This window comes from Symphalangus syndactylus, chromosome 24 (assembly GCF_028878055.3).
Source record: "Symphalangus syndactylus isolate Jambi chromosome 24, NHGRI_mSymSyn1-v2.1_pri, whole genome shotgun sequence".
Classification (NCBI taxonomy): domain Eukaryota; kingdom Metazoa; phylum Chordata; class Mammalia; order Primates; family Hylobatidae; genus Symphalangus; species Symphalangus syndactylus.
Window position 1 is genome coordinate 41,720,512 of NC_072446.2, and position 26,978 is coordinate 41,747,489.

The 26,978-nt window shown below is 44.7% G+C and overlaps 2 protein-coding genes across 4 annotated transcripts in view; both read right to left on the bottom strand.

Moving 5' to 3' along the window:
* The window catches only part of TBC1D20 (TBC1 domain family member 20), a 29,105-nt gene extending 22,014 nt beyond the window's left edge, over window positions 1–7,091 (bottom strand). For both annotated transcript variants that reach the window (XM_055266447.2, XM_055266445.2), the window contains exon 1: window positions 6,833–7,091. In XM_055266447.2, the coding sequence (XP_055122422.2) occupies window positions 6,833–6,902 (70 nt within the window). In that variant the 5' untranslated portion in view covers window positions 6,903–7,091. The remainder of the gene's footprint in view (window positions 1–6,832) is intronic.
* Window positions 7,092–19,962: 12,871 nt separating this feature from the next.
* CSNK2A1 (casein kinase 2 alpha 1) overlaps window positions 19,963–26,978 on the bottom strand; it is a 70,587-nt gene continuing 63,571 nt past the window's right edge. For both annotated transcript variants that reach the window (XM_055266451.2, XM_063633789.1), the window contains one exon: window positions 19,963–20,231. In XM_055266451.2, the coding sequence (XP_055122426.1) occupies window positions 20,173–20,231 (59 nt within the window). In that variant the 3' untranslated portion in view covers window positions 19,963–20,172. The remainder of the gene's footprint in view (window positions 20,232–26,978) is intronic.

Genomic DNA, 26,978 nt, shown 5'->3' on the forward strand with positions numbered 1-26,978 from the left:
AATTAGCCGGGTGTGGTGGTGCACGCTTATAGTCCCAGCTACTCAGGAGGATGAGGCAGGAGAATCGCTTGAACCCGAGAGGCGGATGTTATAGTGTGCCGAGATCACGCCACTGTACTCCAGACTGGGCAACAGAGTGAGATTCTGTCTCATAAAATAAATAAAAAATAAAATAAAATAGGCCAGGCGTGGTGGCTCATGCCTGTAATCCCAGCACTTTGGGAGGTCAAGGTGAGCAGATCACCTGAGGTCAGGCGTTCGAGACCAGCCTGACCAACATGGCGAAACCCCGTCTCTATTAAAAATACAAATTAGCCAGGTGTTGTGGCAGGTGCCTATAATCCCGGTTACTTGGGAGGCTGAGGCAGGAGAATCGCTTGAACCCAGGAGGCAGAGGTTACAGTGAGCTGAGATCACGCCATTGCACTCCAGCCTGGGCAACAAGAGCAAAACTCCATCTCAAAAAAATAAACAAAATAAAAATAAAAATATAATAAAATAAAAACCACTGCCGGGCATGGCTTTTAGTCGAGACGTGGCTCATGCCTATAATCCCAGCACTTTAGGAAGCCGAGGTTGGCGGATTGCTTGACCCCAGGATTTGGAGAGCAACCAGACTGTGCAACGTGGCAAAACCTTGTCTCTACAAAAAATAGGTGGGCGTGACAGTGTGCACCTGTAATTCCAGCTGCTTAGGAGGCAGAGGCGGGTTGTAGTGAGGCATGATTGTGCCACTGCACTCCAGCCTGGGTGATAGAGTAAGACTCTGTCTCAAAAACAAAAAAAAATCTCCAATTTCTTCTGTCAGCATAGCACCTAGTCAATTGTTCATGAGATGTCTCAAGCTCTTGACTCAGGTGTGTCCTTTCATCCATTCATCCGCCTGCCCATTTGTCCAGTCATTCATCAGTCTGTCACTTAATGAGTGTCTACTTGTACTAAGCACTGTACTGGGGATAAAAAGATGAATTACTCCCTCCCAGCCCCTTGAAGGGCTCACAGTAGGGACACAAACAATTATTATATATAATAGAATCTGAAGAATTATAAAAATCCAGAGGAAAGAATGACACTTTTTTTCTTTTTTTTTTTTTTTGAGACAGAGTTACACTCGTTGCCCAGGCTGGAGCGCAGTGGCGCGGTCTCGGCTCACTGCAACCTCCGCCTCCTGGGTTCGAGCAGTTCTCCTGCCTCAGCCTCCCGAGTAGCTGGGATTACAGGCATTCACCACCACGCCTGGCTAATTTTTTTGTATTTTTAGTAGAGACGGGGTTTTGCCATGTTGGCCAGGCTGGTCTCGAAATCCTGACCTCAGGTGATCCGCCTGCCTTGGCCTCCCAAAGTGCTGGGATTACAGGAGTGAGCCACCGCACCCGGCCAAGAATGACTACTTCTAAAGCAGTCAGGAAAAGCTTCACCAAGAATATATTCTGGATCCTTCTTTTTTTTTTTTTTTTGAGACAGAGTTTCATTCTTGTTGCCCAGGCTGGAGTGCAATGGCAGGATCTCAGCTCACTGCAACCTCCACCTCCCAGGTTCAAGCGATTCTCCTGCCTCAGCCTCCCGAGTAGCTGGGATTACAGGCATGAACCACCACGCCTGGCTAATTTTGTATTTTTAGTAGAGACGGGGTTTTTCCATGTTGGTCAGGCTGGTCTCGAACTCCCCACCTCTGGTGATCCGCCCACCTCGGCCTCCCAAAGTGCTAGGATTACAGGCGTGAGCCACTGCATCTGGCCCTTCTTTTTAAATTTTTATTTATTTATTTAGACAGGGTCTCACTCTGTTGCCCTGGCTGGAGTGCAGTGGCACAATCATAGCTCACTGCAGCCTCAACCTCTAGGGCTCAAGCGGTCCTCCCACCTCAGCCTTCTGTGCCACCATGCCTAACTTTTAAAAAATTTTTGCAGAGGTGGGGTCTCACTATGTTGCCCAGACTGATCTTGAACTCCTGGGCTCAAGCAATCCTCTTGTCTCAACCTGCCAAAGTGCTAGGATCGCAGATGTGAGCCACCACACTGGGCTCTGGTACCTTCTTAAAGAAAATTTTGCCACAGGGAAGAGTGTGTTAAGGGGAAAGTACTCCAGGCAGAAGAGTTATGTGCAAAGACCTTGTCACATGAAAGAAACACCATGTCCAGGAAACAAAGAGTTCTATGAAGCTGAAGTGCCAGGTAAAGGGAGAGAACAGAAGCAGGTAGCACCGCAGTAAAACAGGCTGGGCTGGATTCATCCCGCAAAGGAGTCTGGGTTTATCCCGCAGTCAGGAGGAAGACAGGGAGGGATTTTACTTTGGGCCTGAGGGCCATCCTTTGGAAGACCAGGCTGTACGTTTTCAAGAGGGGTCAAAAACATGCAGGAAACAAAGACTTTTTATATAACATCGGTGGAGGCAAAACATGAGAAGACTTTAATTTCCAACAAAGAGAAAAAACCTATTTAATTTTTTTTTAACTTGGGAGTACCCCTGCACTTTCCACACATCACAAATCGACAGCACTTGAGTGGCGATACTGAATACTGCTTGAGGGAAGCTGATATTCAGAAGGCTTGTTAACCTATTTGCTAAGAATATGATAATTTTTCTTCAGTTTGTTTAGACATACATCCACCCCATCTCTCTTTCTAAATAAGCTATTCGGCAATCTGGGGGAAAGGAAATCTTGTATCTTGGGGGAAAAAAACACTATGCAGTCAACTGAATTTCCATGAGGTTTTGGCAAACCATTTGCCAGAATGTTACTTAATTCTGAACTCAAATCCTCAAATCATACCTCCCATAACTCATTTCTCTTAAGACTCTGTTCCAATTTTTTGTTTTTTTTTTTTGGAGACAGGGTCTTACTCTGTCACCCAGGCTGGAGAACAGTGACACGATCATGGCTCACTGCAGCCTCAACCTTTGGGCTCAGGTGATCCTCCTGCCTCAGCCTCCCAGGTAGCTGGGACCACAGACAAGCTCCACTGGCCCAGCTAATTTTTGCGTATATATATTTTGTAGAGAAAAAAAGCGTTGCCCAGGCTGATCTCAAACTCCTGGGCTCTAGTGATCCACCCACCTCAACCTCCCAAAGTGCTGGGATTACAGGCGTTGAGCCACCATACCTGGCCTCCAATTCTATTTTTAATCCTGCATTTCAAAATTTACTATTTCAAAATTGTTGGCTCTCTGTGGGAACGCAACAAATACGTGCAGAATATAGTAAGTGATTTAGTTTAGTTACTGTTCGTCTGGAAAAAACTGGCTTGCAGTAAATGACATTATTTTTCCATACTGTTAAGATGATGCTCACTGCAGAACTCTCTGAACAGATCTGCAGACTCTTTGGCCTGTTTCTAAAACTACTGGTGTTTCCCAGAGTAGGATGCTGCCCCAATGTGGATTTCGGCTGCTGTTTTTTTCAGGCCCCAACACCACCTTCCTCAACCTCACACCGTAGTGATTAAATGTCAGTGGCAGATGGAGAAAGCACTCCCATGTGTGCCACTCTGACAAATACTTTATTCCAACTACATGTATAGGCTCTCACTGTGACATAAAAAGGGAAGAGGAAACAGAAAACTCAAGTGAGCTAAAGATGTGTGAATTACAGAGTGAGATCAACTGCTAGACGACACAGGGAGGGAGGTAGCAGCGTCTCCACTGAAAAACAAATTCACAGACATCCTGTTTATTTCCGAAACAGAAACATCATAGAGCTATTCTTGGGATGTTCAGGAAAAGATTAAAATAAATGCCTATTATCTATTGTATTTCAAGATAAACTTTATAGATTTAGAGCAGGACACACATTTCCGGACTTGAGAATGCTGTATCTGGCTTGGAATAAAAGCCCACATTTCATCTAGAGGTAGAATGTATGTCATTCTAATCTCCCTCAATCCTTTCTTCTCCAATTTCTTTATTGCCCCACTTACAAGAGAGTGCACTATTATTCCAAAGCTGATACGTTCCAAATTCCTTTATAGTAGAGGTCTTGGCTATCATAACCATGATGGAACGAAATGACTGTCCTACAGCTGGCTGCAAAATATAAGACTGCTATAAATAAGTCTCTGATGCCTGAAAAGTAATTCATTCAACAAAGGAAGATAGGTATGACTTTGGCCTACTCTTCATTAGAACGCTTATTTTTATTTATTTATTTATAAAGAGGGCAAAGCAGACTTTATTTGAGGGGCACCACAGCAACAGGTATAGAAACAACTGCAACAGGGTCTTGTAGTCAGGGAGGGAGATCAGACTCAACTCCCTAAAATGCTAATTTTAACAATGGGACACTTTATCTGAATTGTGGTTCTTAATGGTTCAGATAAAGATGACACAACCCACTATTGGCTTAAACTTCTCCCAACTTTGGCTACAGAATCCAGGTAAAGATTTCTGCCTCCTCAGAGTAATAGGCATGTCCAAAATCACCTGGATTAGGGCACTTAATACACAGGGAAGGGACAATAACAACTAAAGACCACTATCCATGCCTTCTCTAAAAGTTTTTTCATATATTTTTTCATATCACCAAAACAAATACTAACTTGGATCAACTAATTTATATAATGGAATCTCGTGTCAGAGTACAAAATTCTATACTGATTATTTGGTTTAAGCTTGCATTATCATAAAAGCTTTACAGTCTTTAAACTGAGGTTAAGCTAAAATTAAGCAATGCTACTCTTAAAACAATGGAAGCGGGGGATGTTTTGTGTGGAGGAAGGGAGACAGACATATCCCTACACCCACCCACAACTCCTGATACTGACAACTGGAAATTAACTTAAAAATTTATGCCTGTAGTCCCAGCTACTCAGGAGGCTGAGGTGGGAGGATCACTTAAGTCCAGGAGTTGGGACATGACCGTGAGCTTTGACTGTGACACTGCACTCCAACCCGGGTGACAGAGCAATATCCCATCTCTCAAAAAAAAAAAAAAAAAAAAAAATGCTTTAACTCCATGTCTGTACCAGAAGACCACAGCAGGAGAGGAAAACCTTATTTCAGTCTGGGTAAGAGTCCTATTAAACACAAAATAAAACAAAGTAGCCTCTGTTTTTGGAGGTCTTAATTAGTAGTTTCTACAAAACAGTATCCAAATTAGCAAAGATTCTGTTAACTACCTGGAACAAAGCAGGTACCAAGAAAGAATGTTTCACCCCTACAATGGAAAAAAAACAGTCTAGTAAGTAAACCAATCTGACCATAAACGCTACAAAAGAGGGATTCTGGCATTAGTAACTTTGCCAACAATACTCTGATATGATTAAAAAAAAAAAAATAACAAAAACAAAAAACCTCATCTTTAAATTTGTCCCATTCATCCAGAGAAGCAAAATCAAGGAAATTAGAGGGGGTAAAGTCTTGCAACAGATACACGGCTGCACTGCCAACAGGTCACAAGACCCATGTTGCCTAGGGCATTGACTATTATGCCATGAGGACAGACATCACACAAACACCAGTAATGAAAGGGTTACAGTGCCAAAGGGTTCAGAGCTCCACTTCCATTCAGTATCAGAACACGAGAAAAAGGGAAAAACAGAAAATGAGCCCAAATAAAATATAAAATAAAATATGGATACCAGGAGCTTCCTCAAAATATGTGGGTTGTATTAATAACGTGTTTGGCTCTGTTACGGGCACCATCCATCAGAGGACTGGAAATGGGGAAAGTCACCTTAGTCTTCCTCAAGGAAAAAAGATTATTTAACCTGGTTCACAGTGCACATTCATAATTTTAACTGTCATGTATTTATTGAATGAAAAACATTTGAGAACATAATGTGCAACAAAAACATGATTTCACAGAAATTGTCCAAACTAAAAGAGTATAAAAATAGAAACGCTTTTTATACAATTATTTACTTATTATTATTATTGAGATAGGGTCTCCATCTGTCACCCAGGCTGGAGTGCAATGGCGCAATCATAGAGTAGCCTCCAAGTCCTGGGCTCAAGCGATCCTCCTGCCTCAGCCTCCAGAGTCGTTGGGATCACAGGCTCGAGCCTCCACACCCGACTTTTAAAAAAAAAACTTTTTGTAGAGATGAGGCCTCGCTATGTTTCCGAGCCTGATCTCGAAATCCCGGCGTCAATCGATCCTCCAACCATGGCCTCCCAAAGCGCTGGGATTACAGGCGCGAGCCATAGCGCCCGGCCGCTTTCACACAATTGAATAACATTAAAATAGGTGGCAGAAGACAGACAGAAAGTCGATTCGTGGTTGCCAGGCGTCGTGAATACTGGGGAATGGGGAGTGCCTATTAATGGGTAAGGGTTTCGTTTTGGAACCAGACAGCGGCGATGGCTGCACAACTTTGTGAATTTTCTAAGAATCACTGAACTGTGCATCTTAAAGGGAGAACTGTATGGTAATTAAATCGGCGGTACGCGGACAGCGCGTCAATCAAGCCGGCGACCGTGAATGAAGTTCGGGAGAGCTGATTTCCCTCGGGGAGGCGGCTCCAGGAGTCTGCGGACGTGGCGGACGCCTGGGACGGGGCGGGCCTGGCCTCCGCGCTCGGGGAGTCCCAGTCCTCTCCAGATGGAAGAAAGCCGGGGCGCGAAGCCCCCGCCCGCTCTTCTGCCTGGGGACGCGACTCTGCCGCCAGGCTCCCTCGGGTCAGCTCGGCACCCGCCCGAGCCCCCCAGTTCCAGGCCCTCTCCTTATCAGACGTGCCCCGGGCCCTCAGCCTCTTCCTCTCTCGCCGCCCGGAACCCCGCCGCAGCCCCGGGTCCCCAGCCCGAGCCCCTCCGGAGCCGCCTCCGCCTCCAGCTGCCCCTGCCCCCCGGGCCGCCCTAGCAGGCCGCTCCCGGCGCCCCGGTCGGCTTCCGTACCTGCCTTCTCCGCGCCGCCGTCCCAGGGGCTGGAGGTGGGGCCGTCGCCCTGCGCACTCCGAAGGGCCATGCCCCGGGGCCCCGAGGCCCCGGGCCCCCACCTGAGCCCCGGCTGGTGGCAGAGCCGGGAGAAGACGCGGCTCCGACCGCGGGACGTAGCGCCCGCTCGGCATCGGCAGCCTCCGCTCCGTCGGCCAGCGGCGCGCAGGCGCAGGCGCCCCGCTGGCCCCTCCCCGCGCCGGCACGTGACCCTGCGCTACGCCTGGCCCGCGGCCCGGGAGGCTGCGGAAAGAGCGCTGTGAGCGCTCTGAGGAGTTAGTTTCGTCTGCGCTGTAGACTCTACGGTGTAGAGTGTGGCGCTCTTGAGTGAGTGTGCTCAAGACCAGCTGTCATTTCTTTTGCTTCTTTCATCTGTAAAATAGTATTGGTGATAATAAAAATATTGAACTCACAAGGTTATTGAGAGTTTTTAGAACATTACCAAGCATATATTAAATACTCCACAATTAAGACCAATTTTTGCTTACCAAGGATTTTTTTTTTACCTCCTGTCTCATCTCCCCACACGAACTCCTGTCATCAGTTCTTGGGTACTTACTTAGGTTCTAGCAGGTTCATCTCATACGGGTCCGCAGGTTATGCACTGCACAAGGCCTGGGAGCGCCATTTACGTAGACGTTTATGTGAACAGTGCCCCACCTTAAGTTGTACGAAATAGTGGCCACTCATCTAAAGTAGCACTCTGGCTTATCAGGTCTGATTTCCTTCTCGTCTCCAGTGACATTCCTTTCTTTCCAATTGGACATCCATTGCCTTAGTTACATCCCTGATACTGTGATTGTGGCCTCCCGAATTTCTAGTGCTAGGTCTTCATGCTGAAGTTCCCGTAATTCCAGTTGCTTGATGACTCTCTTCCACCTCCCACCCCTAACCACAACAGTTCTTTATTATCCTGAGACCTCCAGCCCATGAAACTCCTGACCTCGTGATCCGCCGGCCTCAGCCTCCCAAAGTGATGGGATTACAGGCGTGAGCCACCGCGCACAGCCAAATTTTACAGTTCTATTCATAAATCTAGTAAATTGTATCACTTATTTGGTCCCATTAATAAACTAAGCTAATTAAAATCCTTTGAACATTTGAAACTGCGTTTATAAATTTAATTCATTTTTCTAAGTATCACAGTTTTCTGTCTAACAAAGCCTTTCAAGTCCTTGTGTAATTCTTGTAAATGTAATAAATTCATAAGAACACTGAGTCATGAGTGCTTTTAAATGTGTCAATACAAACGAGATTTCATCTTAAAATCAAAAGTCTGAATCTATTATTCAAATACATATTTGTAATTAGTACAAGAATAATCTGTTAGAATTCTCAAAATTATCTTTTTTTTTTTTTTGAGACAGAGTCTCACTCTGTCACCCAGACTGGAGTGCAATAGTGATCATAGTTCACTGCAGCCTCAAGCTCCTGGGCTCAAGCTAGCCTCCTGTTGCAGCCTCCCGAGTAGCTAAGACTATAGGCACACACTACCATGCCTGGCTAATTTTTTTAGTTTTTATACAGGGGGTGGGGAATCTCCCTATGTTGCCCAGGCTGGTCTCAAACTGCCTTGGCCTCCCAAAGCTCTGGGATTACAGGCATGAGTCACAGTGCCAAGCTCTTGAAATTATCGTGAACGTTATAGGAATTTAAAGTATCACATTTACACAGATGCCTTAATGCAAAATTATTAACACTAGAAGTTTGAAAACATTTCTAGTCTTTGTTCTAAATCATCTTTGAGGCTTATGCCTATAATCCCAGCACTTTGGGAGGTGAAGGCCTGCAGATCACTTGAGGTCAGGAGTTCAAGACCAGCCTCATCAACATGGTGAAACCCCATCTCTACTAAAAATACAAAAATTAGCTGGGCATGGTGGTGCTCTTGCCTATAATCCCAGCTACTTGGGAGGCTGAGGCAGGAGAATTGCTTCAACCTGGGAGGCAGAGGTTGCAGTGAGCCAAGATTGTGCCACTGCACTCCAGCCTGAGAGACAGAGCGAGACTCTATCTCAAAAAATAAATAAGTAAAATAAATAAATAAAATGAAATAAATCATCATTGAGGTTAAAAGATGCTTAGTGCCCACTGAAGGAAGAATTAAGTCATCCCAGTTTAAGGGTAACCTGCTCAAGCAATTTGAGGTATTTATTCCCTTCTCAGTTTACTGAGCTGGTCATCCAGCCAGCTGGATTCCTTTTTTTTTTTTTTTTTTTTTGAGACGGAGTCTCGCTCTGTTGCCCAGGCTGGAGTGCAGTGTCGCGATCTTGGCTCACTGCAAGCTCCGCCTCCCGGGTTCACGCCATTCTCCTGCCTCAGCCTCCAGAGTAGCTGGGACTACAGGTGTCTGCCACCGCTTCCGGCTAATTTTTTGTATTCTTAGTAGAAACGGGGTTTCACCGTGGTCTCGATCTCCTGACCTTGTGATCCACCCGCCTCGGCCTCCCAAAGTGCTGGGATTACAGGCATGAGCCACCGCGCCCGGCCTGGATTCTTGCTTTTGGTAGTGATGGAACAGTGACCCCCACCCCATTCCCACCACCACAACTCTAGGACTAAACAGTTGTGTGGTCGTTGTGAAGCTTGGGCTAGAATTTACTTTCAAAAAATGTCCTGCTTCATGTATAATATAAAGACCTTACAATAGATTCCAATTTCTTCCCTCCTGTTCTTCTTGCTGTTGTCCTATATTTTACTTTTTAGAATCCCTTCCTTCTCTTGCTTTCTCCCCTCTACCCACCAACCACTTGCAAACAACCACTGATCTACATCCTGTCACTATAGATTGGTTTTCATTTTCTGGAATTTTTTATGGATGGAATCATATAGTATGTAGTCTTTTTTGTCTGGTTTCTTTTACTCAGCATAGTTGTTTTACGAGCAATCACGTTGCATTAATCAATAGTTCATTTGTTTTTATTGTAAAGTAGAATTTCATCTTAGAAAAATACCATGATTCATTTATCAGTATTTTAAAATTTTGCATGTGCTGCAAGTACACAATTCATTGCTAATATGCTTGCCTTAGACCAGGCAGTTAGCAAAAAAGATGGTCTGCCCACCTGCAAGCCAAAACCACTCTACTGTCTGATTTTGCATGGCTCATGAACTGAGAATGGCTTTTACCTTTATAAATGTTGAAAAATCACAAGTTAATTGTAGCACATTAAAACTATACGGAATTTAAATCTCAGTGTCCATAAACTTTTACTGAAACAGAGCCACGCTCATTCATTTACCTACTGTCTATGGCTGTTTTCTTTTTCTTTTTCTTTTTTTTTTTTTTTGAGACGGAGTCTTGCTCTGTCGCCCAGGCTGGAGTGCAGTGGCACAATCTCGGCTCACTGCAAGCTCCGCCTCCCGGGTTCACGCCATTCTCCTGCCTCAGCCTCCCGAGTAGCTGGGACTACAGGCGCCCGCCACCACGCCCGGCTAATTTTTTTGTATTTTTAGTAGAGACGGGGTTTCACCGTGGTCTTGATCTCCTGACCTCGTGATCCACCCGCCTTGGCCTCCCAAAGTGCTGGGATTACAAGCGTGAGCCACCGTGCCCGGCCGTCTATGGCTGTTTTCATGCTGCAACGGTAGAGTTCAGTGGTTGCAACAGAGATATGGCCTACAAAACCTAAAATATTTATTATCTGCTCCTTTGTGTATTTATTTATTTATTTTATGTGTGTATGTATGTATGTATTTTTTTGAGATGGAGCTTCACTCCTGTTGCCCAGGCTGGAGGGCAATGGCACGATTGCAGCTCACTGCAACCTCCGCCTCCCGAGTTCACGTGATTCTCCTGCTTCAGCCTGCCGAGTAGCTGGGATCAGCCCGCCACCATGCCTGGCTAATTTTTTTGTATTTTTAGTAGAGACGGGGTTTTGCCATGTTGGGCAGGCTGGTCTAGAACTCCCGACCTCAGGTGATCCGCCCGCCTCAGCCTCCCAAAGTGCTGGGATTACAGGCATGAGCCACTGCACCCAGCCTATCTGCTCCTTTATAGAAAAAGATTGGCAGGACGTGGTGGCTCACACCTGTAATCCCAGCACTTTGGGAAGCCGAGGCGGGCAGATTACATGAGGCTGGGAGTTCGAGACCAGCTTGGCCAAAGTGGTGAAACCCCGTCTTTACTAAACATACAAAAATTAGCCAGGCATAGTGGCACAGGTCTGTAATCCCAGCTACTCAGAAGGCTGAGGCAGGAGAATCACTTGAACCCAGGAGGTGGAGACTGCCATGAGCCGAGATCACACCATTGCACTCCAGCCTGGGTGACAGAGTGAGACTCCACATAAAAAAAAAAAAAAAAAGTTTTGTGACCCTCTATTGTAGAGATGGGGGTAGTGGGGCTGTTGCCCAGGCTGGTCTTCAACTCCTGGCCTCAAGGGATCCTCCTGCTTCAGCCTCCCAAAAATGATGGGATTTCAAGTTTGAGCCCCATGCCCAGCTCACTTCAGTTATTTCTAAGGTAATTTAAAAGAGATTTTAATTATACTTACCTTCTTTCAATTTCTAGTGCTCTTAATTTCATTGTGTAGACCCAGGTTTTTTTCTGGTATCATATTCCTTTTGCCTGAAAAACTTCCTTTAGTATCTTGTAGAAGTAGCAATGAATTCCGTTTTTCTTTATCTGAAACAGGGTTTATTTCTCCTTTATTTTGAAAGACATTTTCATTGGGTATAGGATTCTGGAATTTTGGGTGGGCAGTTTTTGTGTGTGTATGTGTTTTTTCCCCTATCAGCATCAGCAATAAAGTCACTCCATTGGCTTCTAGCTTGCATGGTTTCTGACGTCTCCATAATTCTTAGCTTCCTCTGTATGCAATGTCTTTTTTTTCCTTGCTGCCTTTAAGATTTTCTTTTGTTTTAGCATTTTGAGTATGTCTAATTTTATGTTTGCGTATATATATATATATGTGTGTGTGTATATATATATATATATGTTTATTCTGCATGTTCTCTGAGCTTCTTGGATTTTGTGCTGTTCTTAATGTTGAAAAATTCTCAGCCTTTAATTCTTCAAATGTTTCTTTTTTTTTTTTTTTTGAGACGGAGTCTTGCTCTATCACCCAGGCTGGAGTGCAGTGGCCCGATCTCGGCTCACTGCAAGCTCCGCCTCCCGGGTTCACGCCATTCTCCTGCCTCAGCCTCTCCGAGTAGCTGGGACTACAGGCGCCCGCCACCACGCCCGGCTAATTTTTTTTGTATTTTTAGTAGAGACGGGGTTTCACTGTGGTCTCGATCTCCTGACCTCGTGATCCACCCGCCTCGGCCTCCCAAAGTGCTGGGATTACAAGCGTGAGCCACCACGCCCGGCTCAAATGTTTCTTTTCCTGTTCTCTCTCCGTTCTTCTGGGAATCTAACTATACATGTTTGAATGTTTGATATTGTCCCACAACTCTTGGATGTTCTCTTTTGACGGTTTTTTTTTCCCTTCACCCATTTTCCCCAGTGTTTCCTTTTGAATAATTTATCTTGATCTATCTTTGAGTTCATTCATTCTCTCCTTGGCTGTGTCAAATCCACTGATGAGCTCCATGAGGCATTCCTCATGTCTGTTAGTGTGTTTCTTTTTCTTTTTTTGAAACGGAGTCTCGCTCTGTCGCCCAGGCGTGCAGTGGCGCAATCTCGGCTCACTGCAAGCTCCACCTCCCAGGTTCACACCATTCTCCTGCCTCAGCCTCCTGAGTAGGTGGGACTACAGGCGCCCACCATCACGCCCGGCTAATTTTTTGTATTTTTAGTAGAGACGGGGTTTCACCACGTTAGCCAGGATGGTCTCCATCTCCTAACCTCGTGATCTGCCCGCCTCAGCCTCCCACAGTGCTGGGATTACAGGCGTGAGCCACTGCGCCCGGCCGTTAGTGTGTTTCTTATTTTGACCACTTCCATTTGGTTCTCATAGCTTCCATCTCTCTACTGAGATTGCATTTTTGATCTTGCATGTTGTCTACTTTTACTGTTAGACCTTTTACCATATTAGTTATTTGAAATTCTGTATCAGATAGCTCTGACATCTGTGTTTGGTTCTGAAGATTGCTTTGTCTCTTGGGATTATGTCATTTATCTCTTGCTTTATAAGTGTTGGTGAAAGTTGGACATCTTGTGTAGGATAGTAGAGGCCCAGGGAAATGGATTTTGTGTAGAAATGGGCACACTTTTCCTTCTGTTAGGCCTTTAGTGTGGGGTTTGAATTAACCTAGTTAGGAGTTGTGATAGGCTGGGTGGGTGGCTCATGCCTGTAATCCCAGCACTTTCGGAGGCCAAGGCAGGAAGATTGCTTGAACACAGGAATTTGAGATCAGCCTGGACAACATAGTGAAACCCCATCTCTACAAAAAAATAATAAAAATTACCTAGGCATTTTTGGTGCATGCCTGTTGTCCTAGCTACTGGGAAGGCTTGCTGAGTCTGTCTTGCAGACTCTGCCCGAGCGATGGATGAAAGGAGTACTCAGATACAGATATCCAGTGAAAGAGTGGGATAGGGGACTACCAGCACTAGGGGCCGAAGAGAATTAGCAGTTCCCGTAAGCCAGCAGCCCTCGCATTTGTTTAGTACAGATTTAATGACAAAGGCTTGCAGCAAACACAATTTGTGGGTAATAAACATTGTTGACCCCCTGAGTAGAGAGCAGTCCTGCATGCAAATGATTAAAGGCTGGTTTCTGGAGACAGGAGTAGACAAATTTATCTAGATAAGTTTCTTTACATTCCCTTGTTATCTGCCCTTTGCTCTCAGGCTGCAGATAAGACAATTTGGCTGCTTTCAGCCATAATTTCCTTCCAAAGCTTTTGTAAAACCTCCTGGCCTTTCAAGAAGGTTTGTGTCTTTACTATAATTTCTCCCACCACCCTGACCAATCTCCTACATCTCCCCCTTTTCTGTTTTTTGCATCAGCTTTTGTTAATTGAAGAGTACAGATGTGCAGCAACAGATTTGTCAGGTGTAGCGGTCACTGCTTGTATTTCGGCTTTGCATCCTAGAATTAGTAAATAACATAAGATAAACATGAATATAATCAGTAACATTCTTTTCCAATCAAGGAGTGACATGCAGTGTTACTTGCCACCTCAGTTCAATGTGTGCCATTACGAGGGAACCCCACTGGGGGTATGTTAACCCCTTCCAGCCAAGCGGTTATGTTATTAGAGGCTGGGAAGGGGGTGTCCGCCCAGGTAATAGGGTGGAAGAGAAGCAGATTTAGAAGATGGGACCAATAGAGCATAGCAGGTACTGGTTGCAGGCAGAGTGAGGGAATTAAACAAGGTTAATAAAGCATAGTAAGGAATAAATTATCTGGAGAGAATGGTGTTTGTGTCCAGAGCAGGATTCGTTCAGCCTCCTAAGTTGTCTTCTTCAGCGTCCCCCAGGTAATGTCCAGAGCTTGTGTCATCTGAGGAAGCTACATCATCCAGGGCTGTGGGTCCTGCAGGGACATTTCCTTCATTTCTGGTACCAGGTTGGGTCCTAGCCACACCATGTTAAGGTTTGATGTGTTGTGCTGGAATCCAAAGAGGACCTGAGGTGATGTGAACACAAACATATCCTCTTCCCCATGTTAGCAACTCATTTGGACCACACCATACATTACTGTTTACATCTTTCCATAAAACTGTGGGTTTTGGCCGGGTGCGGTGGCTCATGCTTGTAATCCCAGCACTTTGGGAGGCCAAGGTGGGCGGATCACGAGGTCAGGAGATCGAGACCACGGTGAAACCCTGTCTCTATTAAAAATACAAAAAAAAATTAGCCGGGCGTGGTGGCGGGCGCCTGTAGTCCCAGCTACTCGGAGAGGCTGAGGCAGGAGAATGGCGTGAACCCGGGAGGCGGAGCTTGCAGTGAGCCGAGATTGTGCCACTGCACTCCAGCCTGGGCGACAGAGCGAGACTCTGTCTCAAAAAAAAAAAAAAAAAAAAAAACAACTGTGGGTTTTATGTCTTGAGAGGTTTTAGCAAAGTGCTTTTCTATAGCCGATTGAAATTTATCATTTAAATTTAAGAAATTAAGGGTAAATAAGGCTTTTGCTAGTAGTGTTGCAGGGTCCTTACTCATACTCCCCCTTTTTTGTTTTTTGAGCATATTTTTAAGAGTGGACACGTTCTACTATGGCCTGTCCTTGGGGGTTATATGGGATGCCTGTGGAATGCTGGATGTTCCACGTGTGACAAAATTGTTGAAATTGTGAGCTGGCACAAGCCAGACCATTATCAGTTTTAATTTTTGTGGGCTGCCCCATAAACACAAAAGTTAAGAGAAGAGTTTAATAACATATCAGGTGGACTTTCCAGGAAGAGCATGTGTGCTAATTAGGTAAGAATAGGTATCAGTGGATACATGTACATATCTTAGTTTTCCAAATTCAGGGACGTGAGTAACATCTGTTTGCCATAACTGATTAGGTTCTAGTCCTCTAGGGTTAATGCCTGTTAAAGGAGGGGACATGCCTGTGAGCTGGCAATCCAGACATTGCAGGATAATTTGTTTAGCTAGTCTTTGGGTAAGTTGAAATTGTTTAGTTAAGTTCTTCCAATTTTGGTGGAAAAATTGATGCAACTGCGTGGCTTGGTCAAGCAGTGACGTCATAACTTGCAGGTCTGCTTGTTCATTGCCATAAGCCAGTGGGCCAGGCAGTGAGCTGTGGGCTCGAATATGTGTGATAAAAATAGGATGTGTATGTTGATCCAGCAACTGCTGAAGTTAAAGAAAAACTACACACAGGGTGGGCTTGAGAGTGGACTTAATGAGGGCTGTTTTAAGGTTTTGCAATAAATAAACAGAGTAAGCAGAGTCACTAATATTGATAGGCAGAGCAGAAAAGTTCTCCAGGGGCAATACTAAGGCTCCAACCTCAGCTCTCTGAGTGCTAGTAAATCCAGAATGAGTGAGGAAATTATGCAGTCTCCACCAAATAGCCACTTTTCTGTTTTTACCAGAGCCATCAGTAAAAAGTGTTAAAGCATTGGGGTATGAGGGAGTGAACTACTTTTGTAGGTACAACTACAGGAGTATGAGATAAGAACTGAATTAGGTTGTCAGCAGGAAGGGCATGCTCTATATGGCCTGTGTAATTGAGAGTGCTATCTGAAGATCTAGAGATAGGGGCAATACTGATCCAAATTGCCTTTTACTCAAAGGAATTCTTATGACATCAGGGGCATAACCTAGCAACTGATTGCACTGTCTGCGGCCTGTATAGATGACTTCACTAACTAACTGGATATAGGAAGATAATGTTTTAGTCCTGGTATGTGAGCAAAAAACCCATTCTAGGAAGCGTAATCCTGGGGTCATCTGTCCTATTAATACTGTTGGGGAACGTTTAGTAGGAAAAACAGACAACTGAACTGAATATTGTGGGTCTATGTGATATAGTTGCCTCTCAGAAATAGCTTGCTCTATTTCCTCAATTTCCCTTTTTGCTGCAGGAGTCAAATACCTGGGAGAGTCTAGGGCTGTATTGCCTTTTAGGATAGAAAACAGGTGTTGTAACTTATCAGTAGTTATGCCCAACATGGGGCGAAGCCAATTAATATTGCCCAGTAATTTTTGATAATCATTTAAGGTGTGTAAATCACTAGTATTTAACCTTTTGAGGTCTTACTGACTAGAAGTTAGCATGTATCCAAGATATTTCCAATTGTACTTTTTCAGGTGCTATGATTAAACCACTTAACTGTGTATTCTTTACGACAGAGGCATATAAACTTAAAAGCACTGGTTCTGTTGGGGCTGCTAGTAAAATATCATCCATAAAATGAATAATCTTGCAACTAGGAAACTCTTTTCTACTGGGGAGCAAAGCCTGATTTACATGATACTGACACATGGTAGGACTGAACAGCATCCCTTAAGGAAGTACTTTCCAATGAAATCAGCGAGCTGGCCTCTCATTATTGATAGCTGGTATTGTAAATGCCAATTTTTCTCTGTCCTGTTCTGCAAGGGAAATAGTATAAAAGCAGTCTTTTAAGTCAATAATGACTATAGGCCAATCTTGAGGAATCGCCTCAAGGGAGAAGGGAGGTCCTGTTGAAGGGGCCCCATAGGTTGCAAATTAGCATTGATAGCCTGTAAGTCATGCAAAAGTCTCCATTTGCCAGACCTTTTGGGAATGACGAAAATGGGAGAATTCCAAGGGCTGTTTGACAGTTCTATATGGCCAGCTTTTGATCGTTCTTCAACTAATTCATGGGCTTTTTGTAATTTCTCTCTCTTTAAAGGCTACTCTTTTACCCAAATAGGATTTTGAGAGAGCCATGTCAGGGGTAGGGGAGGAATAACAGTGGCCATTATTAGAAAGATTTGCTGTTCACACAATTTATCAAATTCTGCCCTCCAGAGGAGGTACTGACTGGCCTTTAAAGTTGTTTTAGCTAGCACTGACCAGTCCCAGGGGTGATATGGAAGTTGTCTGCTATGGCTTCAATTATTCCTTTTGTAAATGGGCTAGCGGCTCCGTTTTCTTTAATGCTTTTTCTTATCTCTTTATAAGCGTCAAAAGAAGTTGTCTGCTATGGCTTCAATTATTCCTTTCATAAATGGGCTAGCAGCTCCATTTTCTTTAATTTTTTTTCTTCTCTTTATAAATGTCAAAAGAAATGGGTTCATATACCTGATTGCCTTGTCGATCTTGCATTACCGGGCAGGCTAAGAGCTCCCCTTCTGATGCCGCTTGCCTAAGACAGGGTCCCAAAACTGTAGTGTATCCCTTGTCTTTTTTCCAATTTATTGGAGGAGGGGGCTCAGGCAAAACCTCCGTTTCCTCTTGTTTTTTTTGCCTGTTAATGGTAGGGCTGAGGGAGGAGGAGGAGACCATAGGGTAGGTGACGGTTCCACCTCCCTTACTTTTTAAGGCTCTTCTGTGTAGAGTGGGACCAAAGCAGTCCTAACTAAAGCCCATAACGTTAAAGATGTTACTGGGACCCATTGCCCTTGTGCATGATGTTAAGATTTCTCCCCACTTGTTCCCAGAGCTCTACGTCTAGCGTACCTTCTTCCAAGAACCATGAGTTATGGGAAACAACAGTTTGCATTAGGTCCCATAATTGAGCCTGTGAAACTGAGGCTCTGCTAACTTTCAGCAGCTGTTTTACTACTTTTATATACTGTTGCTGTTGAGCTGACAACTGTCGTCCCATAATGACAACTGTCATCCCATGATGATCGTCCCTAGCTTGAGCAATTCCCTTGAACTTGGAAATGCTGAACAGGCACCAATGACTTACTGACTGTGCAGTCTCTTCACCTTCATTTTCGAGGGTTCCGTCGTGATATGTTGCAGCATTCCTCACACAGGGAATCACCTGCCAAGTCTGTCCCACAGACTCTGGCTGAGTGACAGATGAAAGGAGTACTCAGACACAGATATTCAGTGAAAGAGCAGGCTAGGGGACTGCCGGCACTAGGGGCCGAAGAGAGTTAGCAGTCCCCTTAAGCTGGTGGCCCTCACATTTATTTAGTACAAATTTAATGACAAAGGCTTGGAGCAAACACAATTTGTGGGTAATAAACATTGTCAACATCCCGAGTAGAGAGCAGTCCTGTGTGTGAATGATCAAAGGTTGGTTTCTGGACACAGGAATAAACAAATTTATCTAGATAAGTTCCCATACAATTCCCTTGTTATCTGCCCTTTGCTGTCAGGCTCCAGATAAGAATTTGGCTGCCTTCAGCCATAACTTCCTTCCGAAGTGTTTGCAAAACCTCTCAGCCTTCCAAGAAGGTTTGTGTCTTTCCTATAATTTCTCCCACTACCCTGACCGATCTCCTACAAAGGCTGAGGCAGGAAGATTGCTTGAGCCCAGGAGTTTGAGGCTGCAGTGAGCTGCGATCACACCACTGCACTTCAGCCTGGGCAACAGCACAAGACCTTGTCTCTAAAAAATAAAAAAAAAAAAAAAGAGTTGGGCTAGGTTTGAGGTTTATTGTTGCTGTGGTTACCCACAATGCAGAAGCTTCAAGTTCCTCCAATGACACCTTGGACTGAGGGTGCGGGCTGGCCTGAGAGAGGGATTTTCCTTCCATGTGTGCTCCCTGCTCAGCTTTAGGTCCTCCCTTTGTGACCCTCAGAAAGGGTCTTCTTCCCATGCTCTTGTCCGTCTCCTATAACATTTTTACTTTTTACTCAAGGCTTGTCAGCTTACCATTGGCCAGTGGAGGAGGAGGGAATTTTCTGTTGTGATCAAGTCTCAGTCTCTGTTAGGCCCTTTGTGTCTCTGGATTTTGGGGTTAGGGTCTCCTTAGTGGTCCTGTTCCTCCCCCAGTTCTGGGCCCAGTGTGTATTCCTGCCCCTGCCCAGGGAAAGTTTTGTTTTTTTCCTGTTTCATTCCCCCAGACGCAAGGGGGCTTCATCCAAGGGGGTGACAGGATTTGGTGTCCTTCCCTCCACAGACTAAGGCTTTTGTTCAGTAGGGGATACAGGGAAGGGTCTGGGTGGAGCACTGTGATCCTTTCACAGTGGCTGTCATTGTCTTCTTCCAGATCTTGAGACATTTTATTAAAACTTCCTCCAATCTTCTGTGTGCTCCCAGTGGGGTTCATGGTGAAAAACCCTGAAAAGGGTAGACTCCTGCAATCTCCATGACCCAGTCCCTCACCAGTGGCCACTTGTGTTTACCAGGTAACCAGTGCCCATGTCGTCTCTTCCATTTTGTGCCTGTCTCTCCTTAGATTTGAAGCCAGTTGATCATCCTCTGATCTCAGCTCTCCATAAGACCTTTTCCAGAAGACCTCTCCCTGTGTGTCCACCTCTAAACCAGTCACAACTGCCCGAGTCTCACAGCAGCAGGGTGGATATCCCGCTGTCCCTCAAACTGGGGCTCTGTCAACAAAGAGGAAGGGAGGAATGACTCCCTTAGGAGGAGACCACAACATTGCCTGCCATCTAGTCTTTGAAAGGCTTTTAAGCAAGGGACTGAGATAAAATTTATTTATTTATTATTTTTAAGAGAGAGGGTCTCACTCTGTCACCCAGGTCTCACTGAGAGTAGTGTGATCATAGCTCACTGCAGCCTCCAACTCCCGGGCTCCACGGATCCTCCCACCCAGCCTCCCCAGTAGCTAGCACTACAGGCACACACCACCACACTAGTTAATATTTTCACTTTTATTTTTTGTAGAAAAGGGGACTCGCTGTGTTACCCAGGCCTCAAGTGATCATTGGGCCTTGGCCTCCCAAAATGCTGGGGTTATAGATATGAGCCACTGTGCCTGGCCTAGAATATTTATTTTTGAAAGATCTCTGGTTGCAGGTGTCAGATGAATCACGAATTGAGACGAGCTGGGAAGGCATCAAGACCAGTTATCTGCTATGATACTCCAAGCAAGAGATGATGGTGGCTGGGATGAGGAATTTGGCAACTGGAATGGTGGAAAGTGGATGCATTCAAGATAAATATCCATTTATTAAAATGTAGTTGCTTTTTCACCAGAGTAATACATAAATATAGTTTTAAAAGTAAATACTGCTACTATGTTAACAATAACTTTAAAAATCTCAAAATAACATGCAACTGTTTGCTTTTTCAATTTTAGGCATTAGTTCCCCTTATAAATGATGAGTTTAGAGCTTAGATCGCTTGTCCTGTTACCAACACTACCGCACATGCCAGCATTTCCCATCACTCCTCTTTCTATTGTAATCATACTGTAATCCTGGTTAGACCAGTATTCAGTGCTTCCACTAAGACTATGTAAATTCTAATCACAGCTGAACCAGCAGTATGATATTTAGTTTTCCCTCCTTTCATAACTTTTCCCATTCCTGCTGAGTTAATACTTTTTTGGCTTGTCTTACTCTGCTCAGTTTTCCTTTTATTTTGTAAACTTTTAAACATTTGAACTCTAGCAAATATACTGAGAAGTGCCCCAAACATAAATGGAGCAAATAATTATAGAGCAAATACAACATGTAACTACCACCCCAATAAACACAACACCGAGGACCCCCAGAAGCACCCTGTGTACAGTGGAATGTTGTGTTGTTTCTGGCCATGGAGTCTCAAAGACTGATTCTCAATTTTTGTTGCTTGAAAACAAGTATTCTCAGTTGGGCATGGTGGCTCACGCCTATAATCTCAGCACTTTTGGAGGCCGAGGCAGGCAGATTACTTGATGTCAGGAGTTCCAGACCAGCCTGGTCAACACAGTGAAACCGTTTCTACTAAAAATACAAAAGCTATCCGGGTGTTGTGGCATGTGCCTATAATCACAGCTACTTGGGAGGCTGAGGCAGGAGAATCGCTTGAACCTGGGAGGTGGAGGTTGTGGTGGGCCGAGATCATGCCACCGCACTCCAGCCTGGGTGACAGAGTTAAGACTCCGACTCAAAAAAAAAAAAAAAAAAAATTTGGTGTAATCTTTTCCACACACACACACACACACACACACACACACATATATACACACATAGATGTTATATGTGGTTGCCTTCTGTTCCTACTGATATATATTAATAGTACGGCTGATTGCATTATTGGTTTGTTTCTTCATTCCCCTGTAAAAAGACTAAACATACACACCTTTTGCCTTACAACCTCATAAAGTTTTCCCAACACAGGCTCTATACTTCCCTACTGCACTGATGTTGGGCTTGGCTGTGTGATTTGCTTTCGCCAGTGGGATGATGGTGCTTGTGACACAGCAGAGGCTTGCAATGTGCTTGTGTGATTTCATTTGGTCTCTTATACGTTTCTGTGATCCATGAGAAGAGCATGCCCTGGGTAGCTGCTGCAACTTCTGCCACATTGGGCAAACCTGAATCCAATTCACATGGAGGTGTCTAGCCTGGCTGACCCACAACCTGAAAAACAGCTGCTTGGGCTGAACTTGATCTAGATCAGCTGAACTATATACAGTTGCCTTAGAAATTTGTGAGACTAAGACTAGACAGAGAGCAAAAGCACGAGAAGGAAAAAATTTATCTGCAATGACTGGCTAGGAACCTGGACAGACTCCTGGTTAACACAGCTGTGCAAAAGCAGCCCCGCAAGCAAAATTGAGCCAGGAGACAGGGCTCTGATGCCAGGCATGGGCCTTGGCAGCTGAAACTTGTTAGGCTGGGCCTCTCCCTAGCCAGTTCGGGCAGCCCCTCCTCTGAGGCCTCATGGACCATTCTCTCTTCTCCAAGACTTCAAGATTCCTTCCTAGTGAGTTTTTCTTTTTTTCTTTTAGATGGAGTCTGGTTCTGTCACCCAGGCTGGAGTACACTGACGTGATCTCAGCTCACTGTAACCGCCACCTCCCAGGCTCAAGCAATTCTCCTGCCTCAGCCTCCCAAGTAGCTGGGACTGCAGGCACACGTCGCCATGCCCAGCTAATTTTTGTATTTTTTAGTAGAAACAGGGTGTCACCATGTTGTTCAGTCTGGTTTCAAACTCCTGACTTCAGGTGTTCCACTCGCCTCGGTCTCCCAAAGTGCTGGATTACAGGCGTGAGCCACCATGCCCGGCACCTAGCGAGTTTTTCTGTTACTTTTTTTTTTTTTTTTTTTGGAGTCAGGGTCTCCTTATGTTGCACAGGCTGGAGTGCAGTGGTGACATCATGGCTCACTGCAGCCTCAATCTCCTGGGCTCAATCGATTCTTCCATCTCAGCCTTCCAAGTAGCTGGGACTACAGGCATGCACCACCATGCCCAGCTAATTTGTGTATTTTTTGTAGAGATAGGGTTTCATCATGTTTCCCAGACTGGCCTTGAATTCGAGTTCAAGTGAGTCGCCTGCCTCCACCTCTCAAAAGTGCTGAGATTACAGGTGTGAGCCACTGCACCCAGCCTGTTAAATCTTTTTTTCAATTAATAACAACTTCTTTTATACACAAGGTCTCACTCTGTTGCTCAGTCTGGGGTACAGTGGCACTATCATAGCTCACTGCAGCCTTGAACTCCTGGGCTCAAGTGATCCCCCTGCCTCAGCCTCCAGAGTAGCTAGCACTACAGGCATGTGCCACCACATCCAGCTAATTTTTAATTTTGGTAGAGACAGGGTCTCCCTATGTTGCCCAGGCTGGCCTCCAACTCTTGGCCTCAAGCAATCCTCCTGCCTCAGCCTCCCAAAGAGCTGAGATTACAGGTATGAGTCACCACGCCCAGCTTCTGTGACTTTAAAAAAATTTTTTTAGATAGGGTCTTGCTCCGTCACTTGGGCTTGAGTACTGTGGCACAATCACATCTCACTGCAGCCTCGACTTCTTGGGCTCAGGCAATTAATTCTCATCCTTTGGTCTCCCCAGTAGCTAGGACACAGGCGCACACCACCACACTCAGCTAATCTATTTTTTGTAGAGATGGGTTTTCGCCATGTTGTCCAGGCTGGTCTGGGAATCCTGGCTCCCGAAGTGTTCCAACCACAGGTGTGTGGGCCTTTTGGGGTATCTTAACCTCATCTCCCAGAGGCAACAACAGCTAGTATTCTTCCAGTTTTTACCGCCCCCACCAGCTCAATCCTGCCCTTGCAGCCTTTCCAAGTGCCACAGCATTGTTTCAGTTTCTATCTTAGAAAGCCCGGAGTCTGTGTCCTACCTCCCTGGGGGCATTCAAACCCTAGTCCATAGCCTGAGGCCCACCTATACCCAGACCTAGTGTCTTGGAGGCACTGTGACTTTAATACCCACTTAGGCCGGGCGCAGTGTCTCATGCCTGTAATCCCACCACTTTGGGAGGCCGAGGCAGGCGGATCACCTGAGGTCGGGAGTTCAAGACCAGCCTGACCAACATGGAGAAACCCCGTCTCTACTGAAAATACAAAATTAGCTGGGCATGGTGGTGCATGTAATCCCATGCCTGTCTCAAAAACAAAACAAACAAACAAAACAAAACAAAAAAACCCCACTTATATTCAGGATGAATTCTGCCTTCCTTTTTGCCACCTTAGGATTTCCGTTTCTTCCTCTGAAATAGGCATTTGCATTTTTCCTAGGATTTTTTTAAACAGTTGGAATTATCCCATATACACAATTTTTTCACTTTTCTAATTAGCATACATGACCCCATGGGCTTGTGTCTCACCTCTCAATCCCCAGTGTACAGCAAAGGACCAGGCTCAGGGGCACTTACAAATGTTTGTTGAAACCAAAGACATCCTATATTATAGAAATGAACTTTGGAAAGACCAGTCAGTGTGGGTGGGTGAGGAATGCCAGAGATGGAGGAACAGAATGAGGTATACTGTCAGGTTTGAAGGGTTGAGGGTTATGGAGGGTTCTTCATAGGAAGTTCCCCATGGAGTTCTTGGAACTGTTCAACACACAGAAGCAAGGTCCTCTCCTTCCAGATATAGCTGAGACTCTGATTCCCAGGGTGGGATCAGGAAGCCAGCCTCAGCAGCTGCTGCATTTTTTTTTTTCCCTTTTTCTCATTATAGGAGCCAAGAAAACTGTCAAAGCAGATGATGCAAGAGTGAAGCTGGCCGGGCACGGTGGCTCACGCTTGTAATCCCAGCACTTTGGGAGGCCGAGGCGGGCGGATCACGAGGTCAGGAGATCGAGACCACGGTGAAACCCCGTCTCTACTAAAAAATACAAAAAATTAGCCGGGCGCGGTGGCGGGCGCCTGTAGTCCCAGCTACTCGGAGGCTGAGGCAGGAGAATGGCGTGAACCCGGGAGGCGGAGCTTGCAGTGAGCCGAGATTGTGCCACTGCACTCCAGCCCGGGCGACAGAGCGAGACTCTCTCAAAAAAAAAAAAAAAAAAAAAAAAAAAAAAAAAAAAAAAAGAGTGAAGCTGACTCAGAAATACTCAATCCCTTCAGGAACTTCTCTAAGAAATGGACTGACCATCCTATAAGCTTCCATTTGGAGGTACCTGGGGAAGGGCTTCTCACATTGAGGCCAATAAGAATCCCTAGTGGGCCAAGTGTGGTGGCTCATGCCTGTAATCTCAGCACTTTGGGAGGCCAAAGCAGGTAGATTGTTGAGCTCAGGAGTTCAAGACCAGCCTGGGCAACATGGCAAAACCTCATCTCTACAAAAAAAAAAAAAAAAAATTAGCCAGGCATGATGGCTCGTGCCTGTAGTCCCTGGAAGGCTGAGGTGGGAGGATCACCTGAGCCTGGGAGGTTGAGGCTGCAGTGAGCCGTGATGGCCCTACTGCACTCCAGCCTGGGTAACAGAGCAAGACCTGTCTCAAAAAACAAAACAAACAAAAAACTTCTAGTGATTAGAGCCACAGGGAGACAAATCGAGTTTGTAATTTGCTACAGTGCAAAATATCTGGCTTTCCGTAGAGGGAGTGGGAACAAGGCAATGCTGGCCTTCATGCAATCAGAAACTTGACTTGTACCCGTTGAAAACCTGTCATGTTTAATGCTTGGATATTTCTTCTTCTAGTAAAGACACTTTACTGCCATCTGCTGGAAAAGAGTCAGAGATTTTCCAAATGCAAACATCTATGGCCTCCCTATAATGTAGCATCCTTTTACTGTACATAGTCTGCACAACTATACAATTTAGAAGAGAAACCAACATTTGGTGTAACTCTACCATATGCCAGGCATCTGTCATAGAATCTGAACAACCACTCTATGAAATCAGTACTTACACCCCAATTTAACAGATAGGAAATACTGGGACCTCTGGGGAAGGAAGGAAGAAGAGGGTATCACCAAAAAAGGGCAAAAAGGGGGCTTGGTCTGTATTGGTAATGGAAATTCAACTTGGGTGGTAGGATTATGGATGTGTTACAGCTTTCTTTATAATTTGGTACATGCCTAAAATGTTTTACAATAACAATTTAAATCACCTGTGAAGAAAAGATTCAGAGAGGTTAACTGATCAAAAAAATCACACTGCCAGACAGAACTCTATTAGAGGTAGACCACTTGCGGTAACATTACATTGCTTCTCTGATGGTTAAATTTAGCACAGAATCAAAGGAGAGCTATAAAGTCTAGGAAGTACTTATTTACATAGGATTGAGTCCAGAACATCTTGTGATACCATCTACATATGTTTACTTGGAGAATAGTCTGGATTTCGTATTACACGTTGAGCATTTCTAATTTGAAAATATAAAATCCTCAAAAATCTGAAATTTTCTGAGCATCAACATGATGCTTAAAGTAAATGCTATTTGGAATATTTCAAATTTCAGATTAGGAATATTGACCTGGTATGTATTCTGCAAATATTCCAAAAAAATTCAAAACACTTCTGGTCCCAACCATTTTGGATAGGGGATATTCAACCTATATTACATACAGGTAATACAGCAGGGGAAAAGCAGGGAGACTGCAGCATCTAAGTCTACTAAATTGGCCAGGATCATTCCTTAGTCTTCAGATACCTATTTATCAGGGTCTCATTAAATAAAGTTAGTTGTCATGTTAGTTCAGTCTGGCTTGTGGCTTGTAATTATAGCTGCAAACTCAAGGGCAAAGTTCTTAGGATTTTGAGATGCTCTTTATGCAACAATACTTCCATTTACTGTGTGTGTGTGTGTGTGTGTGTGTGTGTGTAGGGAGAGAAAAGGGGGGCAATGGAGTGGAGAGTGGAACTACAATTTATTAAGCACCTATTATTACAAGCCAAGTAGGGTGTTAAGCATTTTCCTTGTGCCATTCCATTCAATACTCCTCAATCCTGAGGGAAAACGAACCCACAAAAAACAAAACAAAAGGTTTTAATGAGGATTGCATAAGACATGCAAGGTCACCAGGGAGTTTACATGCAAGTGGGGAGACACAAAATAATACAACAGAAGTTCAAGTGTTCTGAGGAAAAAGAAGGGCAAGGGTAAGTGATGACAGTGGGGGAAGTAGGATTCAGGATAAAAAAATTTTAGACTCATTTTTTGAGGAAGGAACTGAGGATGACCTTACTACACAGCCTTTTTAGTTAAGTGTTTCTTTAGGAAAAGGCCCTGGGAAGACAGCCTCTCTACGATGCAAACCCAATTCCAATCTTGGGAGAGAATTTGCTGGTGGGGACAAAATTAGGTTTTTCAAGAGATGCTTAAATGGTCAATTCTAATTATAACCATACTTGTCAAAAGGTGAAGCAAAGATGAAAGTTAAAAACTAAGAAGAAATTAAAATTCCCAAATCTGTCAACCAATCTCTAATTTTCTCTGCTACTTTAGGACTATAGTAATTAGCCATAACCTGAGGATCTACT